The 8,237-nt window shown below is 40.6% G+C and overlaps 1 protein-coding gene across 2 annotated transcripts; it reads right to left on the reverse strand.

Moving 5' to 3' along the window:
- Positions 1–559: 559 nt before the first annotated feature.
- On the reverse strand, positions 560–3,183 carry LOC149841350 (uncharacterized). Of its 2 annotated transcripts, none has more exons than XM_090003779.1 (3): positions 2,435–3,183; positions 2,109–2,346; positions 560–1,101 (listed from the first exon to the last, which is right to left on the reverse strand). In XM_090003779.1, exons 1-3 carry the CDS (start codon positions 2,744–2,746, stop codon positions 959–961), a joined length of 693 nt encoding a protein of 230 aa, XP_089859905.1. In that variant the 5' UTR covers positions 2,747–3,183; the 3' UTR covers positions 560–958. The 2 variants fall into 2 exon arrangements, with proteins under 2 accessions (XP_089859905.1, XP_089859906.1); XM_090003780.1 differs by lacking the exon at positions 560–1,101 and adding an exon at positions 1,753–1,925.
- Between the last annotated feature and the right edge of the window lie 5,054 nt (positions 3,184–8,237).

Genomic DNA, 8,237 nt, shown 5'->3' on the forward strand with positions numbered 1-8,237 from the left:
CTTATGACACTAGTTTAACATAAAAAATTACATATCATGTGAAAAGTTTTCAAACTGAACTATCCCATCTAAAAGAATATATTAGGAAAAGGTCTACATGATGCCTAGCCAACAAGAAGTCATCCCACAAGAATCACTCAACCCTCCGAAGCACAACTCTAACCATACAAGCACAAACTCACTATGGCAATCGAACTAAGAAAACATCATCAGTGTAACTAGGGGTTAATTGGTAACAATAGAAAAAGCAAGTTGTGATCAAGATTCACCACAATGGCAACCAGTGCAATTTGCAGTTCAACTGATCAAACGATGAGAGGAACCAAAACCACAAGAAACAACTCCAAACAGCATAAATATTGCTCATTTATTTGCTTTATCCAGCATTATTACTTACTAATCTTGGCATTATTTATTCTTATGGTAAGATATTCAACTTAACTTGAAATCAGACAAAACAGAGAAAACAAGCGAACTTTATCAGGAAGTTTTTATCTTATTATGATCACCAACTGCTCTAATCAGCTTTAATCTTTGCTGCTAGTAATTACCATGCAAAAGATCCCCAACGAACACAAAAACCAGATGTTCTTTTTTTTTGGAAGGAGAAAGCTGGGGTTAGGCAGACCCCTACCAGTTTATTGATGCAACTTAAACAAGAAACATATTACAAAGAAGGGATCCAATCAAGATCAATATTCCATCATTCCTTGGGGTCCTTCCAAGGTTGCAAGTCTAGCAAGTGCTCGGGCTAACCCGTTGTAGCCTTAAGGAACAGAACGGACAATAACTCTATCGAAGTGACCAAGGAGACCCACCAAATGGTCCAGCGTGCGAGAGTTGCGACCCTATGGTAGCCTTGACACGTAACACAGACACGAATATGTACAGACAAACACAACAGCAAACTCTCATATTATCTCAGAACATCCAGCAACCACTTGGCTTATAAAAGGGTTCACTCCTTGTGGCCATGATGATGACCATGTAGAGCACCAGAATAGGCTGAGATCATCGATCCAGTCGCATTCAACGAGTATTTGGTCAGATCCAAGCTTTTTTTCACTGCTTGCCACACAGCCCACAAGAATCCAACCCACCCTATACAGAGTTAAAAAGAAAATTCATAATAGCAAAAAAACAAGGAAAGGTAAGTAAACTTCACCCCTCCCATTTGTGGGCATATAAAATTATAAAACCAACTTAAAATAAACAGAAAATAATTTTGAACCCCTCGTATTCTTGTTTCTATGGATAAAATAATAAGCGTCGTGAATTCAAATTTTATGTAAAAGAGAACATGAACATACAAGGGAAAAGAAAATCAAAAACAAGTTTTTTCTTAACTTGTGATTTTAACCTTTTTGTTGGATATAAAGAAAATCTATCCTATGTGTTGAACAAAAGACTGAAGGTGTCTTACTAATATTCTAGATTGCAGGAGAAAAGCTACAAGATGAGGTTGCTGAAAGGATAATCAATCTTCAAGTGAAAGATTGTTGAAGTGTGGAGTCTGATATAAATCTCTAATTTTTGTGGATTCAACTTCGCAGTAAGTAGACAGAGATTTGCAGAGGGGTCGGGGTTCGAGAGTGTTAATTTTTTTTTAAAGTAGATCTGTGATTTTACCCTTCTTGTTATCTTCAACAACACCACTCCTTGTTAGACTCCTTATATTTATTTAAAGGAAGCAATCTGTCTCTTGTTTATTGTATCTCAATCAATAAAGAACAAGGCTCAGTGCTGTCGTCAATGTAAGCAATTCTTGTCAAACCACTAAAATCTTTGTTCTTAGTGTTTAGTGTCTGGCTGTTCTCTTTTTTTGTTTTTTCCCGTGTTTTTTCTTCTATCCATCGGTCGAAGCGTCGTTCCCCAACAAAGTCCACTCCTCTCACCATTTATTTCTTGCTTCCTCTTTTTTTTTCCTAACCAAACAACAAAACCTTCTGTTGGTTTTGAACAAAGAAATACAGAAGAGAGGAAAATTGGGGGACAAGAGCATTAGAAGAAAAATAACTGCCTACACCATTTCTCTCAAATCATGCAAACTCAAAAAAAAAAAAATCCCCTCCCACCATAGTCTCATTTATGGGCAATGAGAAAATCACCTGTAGTCACCAGAACAGCAAAGATGGTGATGAATGTGATCGTAGACACGACGCACACAGCAACGAACAGCGCACCAATATAAATCCCCGTCACGCACGCGAGGAACAGAGCCAGAAACCCGCCGGCGGCCGCTAGCGACATCAGCAGGGAGATCACAACCGCGTTAATGGTGGCCGCACAGAAGAAGAGCATGAACGCCAACAATCCCGTTAACCCCACAAGAGTAATCGCTCCAGCCTGCCAAAAAAAAAACCAAAATATTCAGCACCCACAAACACCCACCAAAGAATTAGCGATCGAAGGCGAGAATTGAGCGACGGATCACCGAAATGACGAGGATGGCGCGCCATGCGCCGCCCCGGCGAGTCCACGCGATCACGCTCTGAGTGAAGCCCCTCGACGCCTCCCTGAAATCGTGAGCGTTCTCCTTGACAGATCGGTTGACCCTCTGGAAGAAGGGGGCAGGGGATTGGGGATCGGGGAAGAAGATTTGGGCGAGGAAACGGTGGAGGACGTCGTAGAGGGTCGCATGATCTCCACCGCCGGATTGCTCTCCGTTGGCTTGGATGTCGATGAAGCGATGTGTCTTCGGTTTCTCCTCTGAATACTCGAAGTTCCGGCTCTCTTCTTCCGCCATCCTCCTCCTTCTCCTCTCTCTCAAAGTGGGATTGGTGCCGCGGGGTTTTATTGAAGTGGTACACGGTGAAAGAACAAATCAGCAAAGGTGAAATAATGATTTACAGTGTACTGTGAAACATGTACGTAAGACTTGACACCTGTCTTCTTTGCATGAAAACATAGTTAACGGAGCCCCATATGTCATCGCAGGACAAGTATTAGGAAAAACGTTTTATCTGATATGCTTCCTTGAAAAAAATGGCACTTACATTTAGAGTCGTGCTTCTAGCATATAATTCGGTAAAGGACCTTCTTTTCTAGAATTTCTAATATAAGACCCAAGTTTTTATCCTAACAATTGACAAACGAAGGTCCCTATTGTGACCTCGTCAACTACTTAACCTGAGTTAAATGTTCTAAAATGGAGTTTGCATCTCTAAAGCAAAAGTATGGCCAATCCAAATCCATAACATCTAAAGGTGAATCGATCATAAATTTGTATCATGTAAATGTTGCAAGGCTTAGATATATGTGTAAAAGGGTAATCATGTGTTTCTAACAAGGGTAAAATAGAAACTTTACAAAACCTAAGGGCTTGTCCAGGACAAAATGAAAAAAAATGGACGGTTCTGTTTGTTCCATAATAATTGTACTAAGTTTAATGTTTCTTTTGTGTTCCAAGTATTCATTGTTTATTGCAGTAATTGGGTGTGCTCGCTTCACGCCAAAAGATGGAGGTGAGGCCGACGACGAAGGAGCCATTGAGAAGGCCCAGTCACTGCGGTCAGGGAGACACCGCCGAGGGAGGCATCGCCAGTTATGAGATCCATCATACTGCCTTAATCTCTTCACACAAAACATGGCATCAACCAGATCTCCCATCTGCCATCAGATACTTCCCACCTGAAAATCCACCGAAAGCCATTGACCCCGACCAACATCGGCAACCTTGCTAGAAACCGGGATACCAATAAGAAATGGATCACAATTCCGATTGTCGAAACTCCCGACAAGAAAAACCAGCAGATAGGTCCAGTGATTGGATCTTATAGAAATGATTTTTGGTTGAAGAAACAGATGGATGTTTGCATCATTGGTTGTTCTCACCAAGAACCGGAGCCATTGTCTAGAGAGGAGGAAATTGGAAAAATAGTTTTGAAGGTAGAATCAGAGAAAGTGGAAAGGGGTTGGGTTGTTTCGCCCGGCGCCGGTAATGACCGGCACCTGCTCACCCCAATTGATCTCCACCTGGCGGCAAGAGAGAGAATCCGGGGACCTCTCATTTTTTTTTTAATATTTCATTCCGCCCATCCCCAGTCTCACTGTAATAAGGATGCGGCAGACACGTTTCACACGTCTACCACATCCAATGTTTGTTGAAAATACTGTCCCAAGAGTATTTTTGTCCGACAACAGTGCATCAAACAAGCCCTAAGGGTTTCCTCCTGTACTGTCTGTGGTTATCTTAAGGTCTGTCTGACTATTTTTATCAAACAATAGGTCTCGATTTGAAAATTAGTAAAAGTTTGGTACCAGACATGAAACCTCAAGTAGAATGTGAGTGAATCAGAAAATTTCATAAAAAATATCCAGGAATTTGCTACAACAGCTTAATCTCTTTCGAAAAAACAAAATTTCTTTTCTGCTTCAAAGTTCTAAATGGACTTTTTACCAGACTAAACAAAAATGACCAAGTTACCAAAACCGGCCTTCTTGGACCAGGTGAATTAACGAGCATCAATGAAGAGGCATTCAACTTCAGGTAGAACATTTTGTCCAGGGCAGTGGACTTGAGCTGGATCCCAAGCTTTATATGTTTAACTGGTCCAGATCCAGATCTGACTTAGGGTGCTCAGGGTCCAGATAGGGCTGAATAAAGCATTCGAGGAAGTCCGTAGAATATGCATGTACATCGGTCAAACAAGGCCTCATGAACAACTTTATATCAAGCAATGCCATGCCCAAACCAAATATGGCTGGGTTAGTTAAAACTTGGCCATGGTTAAAGGCAGGACACCCACACCGTAATCTGCCATAGGTCAAATCGGCGACGGTTCGTCACATGATCCAGTTCATAACAAATGATAAAAGGGTGTTCCTTTTAGCTAAATCCCGGAATCATTACGGACCTGCCATGAATGCCTAGAACCACCACTTCCTGAGCCTCTGGCATGTTTTGTTCGCACCTTGATGATGAGCCCACTCATTTTTAAGAACAGCTTAGCTATCAGGATGGAGAGCAAGACCAACATAGATGACTGCCTTCCTTGACCCACCTACTACACTTTGGCACCCGGAAAGATTCTTGGCCATTTACATGGACCTGAGATGTCACCTTCCCACACCCTACTTAAGGTACAGCTAAACAAGGAATGCTACTTGAATCATGAAGAAAACAAGGATGCAAAGCTCTTTTGGTTTTAACATTATTGTGTCCCATTCACCGTTAAATCTGAACTGATTTATTCTAGCAGAAAACCCTATTTGTACACAACTTGCTTGTGTGTTCCCAAACATGCAAGTAAACAGAGGCATACCATCTGCCAAGAACACAAATATGAAGAAACTTTTGCATTTTGCATTCTATAGAATGAATGAGCTAGATCAAAATCTTTTTAAAGTTAAGCCCGATAATATACCACCAAGATCACTTCAGCAAAAATTTACAGAAATGAAGATACAAGTCGATAATTGCATTTTTCTGGTGATGGAATGTCAATGTCAGCAAAAGTAGAGACCGATTAGAGGCTCAAGGCATACGCTGCCTGACCTGAATGAGGCACCACCGACCATGCTTTCCGCGGACAATAGGAGAAAGGCTTGTCCCTCAACTCTTGAGAATGGCGTTAAGAGTGATAGACCAGCAAACGTGAAAGTAATCGCCCCACAGGACCACTTTCAATATTCGTGAATTGTAGTTGGCTGTGGCATGATGCATTTCCGACCGAGTCACTATGTATTGAACTTTTCTAAAGAACATGGAATTCTATAAGCACGTATCTCATTAGCCAGCACTGGCCGATAATGAATACCAAGAAATTTTGCCCTCTTGCTTAGGGGTTTAAGATTTCCTTATTCCAAAACTTAAAACTTATCACCACATTCGAACATAATTTTAGAATCAATTTCTTTTTCTTATTTTGCTTTTTCTTTTTTATCTTTTATGCTTTCTCCAAGAAAAACTCCGCCTGTGTAGTTATACACTGCCGGTCCCAAGCCCGGATAAAGGAGGAGGGTTGCGGTAGGCCTGTGACAGCCAGCATAAAAACTTTGTCATATCCTATGAAAATGAACCAATATGAGAATTTCGTTGGGGCGTTCCCTACTGAGCGACGCGCTGTACTCTCTAGGCCTGGAGGCAGTGATAAATGTGCAAGGGTTGCTAGGTCGTCGCCCAGAAGCGACGCGTCACACCGGCGCCCGGGTGTAGTGTCAAATAGGCAAGGGTTCCCTCACTTTGTTGGACGGGTGGGGGTAAAGAAGTTAGTCCAAGACCATAAAATTAGGTTAGCCACTTGGAACATAGGGTCTTTAACTGGTAAGTTGGTAGAGTTAGTAGATGTTACGTGTAGGAGAAAGATTGATATTTTATGTCTTCAAGAGACCAAATGGGTAGGTGAGAAAGCTAAAGTGATAGAACCTTGGGGATATAAGATTTGGTATACAGGAATAAATAGAAATAGGAATGGAGTAGGGATTGTTATGAGTCGTCAGTTTATAGATAATGTAGTTGAGGTCCGTAGGAAGGGTGATAGAATTTTACTTATTAAATTAGTATTAGGTACGGATATTATTAATATTATTAGTGTTTATGCACCTCAAGTAGGTTTAGATGATTCCATTAAGCATCAATTTTGGGAAGATTTAGATGGAGTAGTACAAGAGACATCCTATGGAGAAAAGCTTTTCATCGGCGGTGACCTTAATGGACATGTAGGCATTAGTAGGGATGGATTTGAGAATATCCATGGAGGCTATGGTATAGGAGAAAAAAATGAAAGTGGAGAAAGGATTTTAGATTTTTGTTTGTCCTATGATATGATCTTAGCAAACACTTGGTTTAGGAAGAGGGAGTCTCACCTAGTAACATTTAAAAGTGGGGTTAATACGAGTCAGATAGATTTTTTCCTACTTAGAAAGAGAGATAGGGGTTGTTGCATCGATTGTAAGGTTATACCAGGAGAAAGTGTAGCTACACAACATAGAGTCTTAATTTTAGATCTTAGAATTAGACAATGCCGCAAAAGGGATAGACATAGGATAGATCCTAGAATTAAGTGGTGGGCACTGAAAGGAGCTAAACAAGGAATGTTTGTAGAGCAGGTAGTTAAGGAAGTTGATTGGTGTCTCGAGGAGGATTCAGAATCAATGTGGAATAAGATAGCGGGTAGTATGAGAAAAGTAGCTAAGGAGGTATTGGGTGAGTCTAAAGGCGGTGCACCACTAGGTAAGGATACATCATGGTGGAACGAGGATGTCAAATTAGCTATTAAGGTTAAAAGAGAGTGTTATAGAAATCTAAGTAAGAGTCGTGATAATGAGAATTTGGAGAAGTATATGATCGCAAAGAAGGAAGCTAAAAAAGTTGTTCGAAACGCGAGGGCTAAGGTATATAAGGAGGTTTATGACAAGTTGGATACCAAAGAAGGCGAGAAGGATATTTATAGGCTTGCAAAGATGAGAGATAGGAAATCGAAGGATTTGGGTATGGTTAGATGTATCAAAGATGAAACGCAAAGGGTTTTAGTCAAAGATGAGGAGATTAAGGAGAGATGGAAAGATTATTTTGATAAGCTATTTAATGATAGTCATGCTCAAGATCTTGGAGACTTCTCCATTCCTTTTCATGAGATAAATCGTGACTTCATGCGCAAGATTCAAAAGAAAGAAATTGCAGAGGCTTTGAAGAAAATGAAATCAAGAAGGGCAGTTGGCCCAGATGGTATACCTATCGAGGCTTGGAAATGCTTGGGAGAGAAAGGTTTAGAATGGTTGACAAATCTTTTTAACTTGATTTGGCGAACAAATAAGATGCCTAATGAGTGGAGGAAGAGTACTTTGGTGCCTTTATATAAGAATAAGGGTGATATACAAGATTGCACAAACTATCGTGGTATAAAACTCATGAGTCATACTATGAAACTTTGGGAGAGGGTGATTGAGTCTAGGTTGAGGAAGGTTGTCATGATATCAGAGAATCAATTTGGTTTTATGCCTGGAAGATCAACTATGGAAGCTATACATCTTCTTAGACAACTTATTGAAAGATATAGAGAGAGGAACAAAGATTTGCATATGGTTTTTATTGATTTAGAGAAGGCATACGATAGAGTACCTAGGGACGTTCTCTGGTGGACAATGATGAAGAAAGGTGTTTCTCTCAAGTACATTAGTATAATTAAAGATATGTATGAAGGAGTAGTAACCAATGTCCGCACTTGTGGAGGGGTGACAACCAATTTTCCGATAACGGTTGGGTTACATCAAGGATCTGCTTTAAGCCCTTTCCT

This window comes from Nuphar pumila, chromosome 4 (assembly GCF_984573655.1).
Source record: "Nuphar pumila chromosome 4, dmNupPumi1.hap1.1, whole genome shotgun sequence".
NCBI classification, from domain to species: domain Eukaryota; kingdom Viridiplantae; phylum Streptophyta; class Magnoliopsida; order Nymphaeales; family Nymphaeaceae; genus Nuphar; species Nuphar pumila.

Coding starts and splice junctions, on each gene's coding strand:
- LOC149841350 (XM_090003779.1), bottom strand. CDS start 2,746: ATGGCGGAAGAAGAGAGCCGGAACTTCGAGTATTCAGAGGAGAAACCG. Junction 2,347..2,434: donor GCGCCATCCTCGTCATTTCG/GTGATCCGTCGC, acceptor TTTTTTTGGCAG/GCTGGAGCGATTACTCTTGT. Junction 1,102..2,108: donor TGCTGTTCTGGTGACTACAG/GTGATTTTCTCA, acceptor AACTCTGTATAG/GGTGGGTTGGATTCTTGTGG.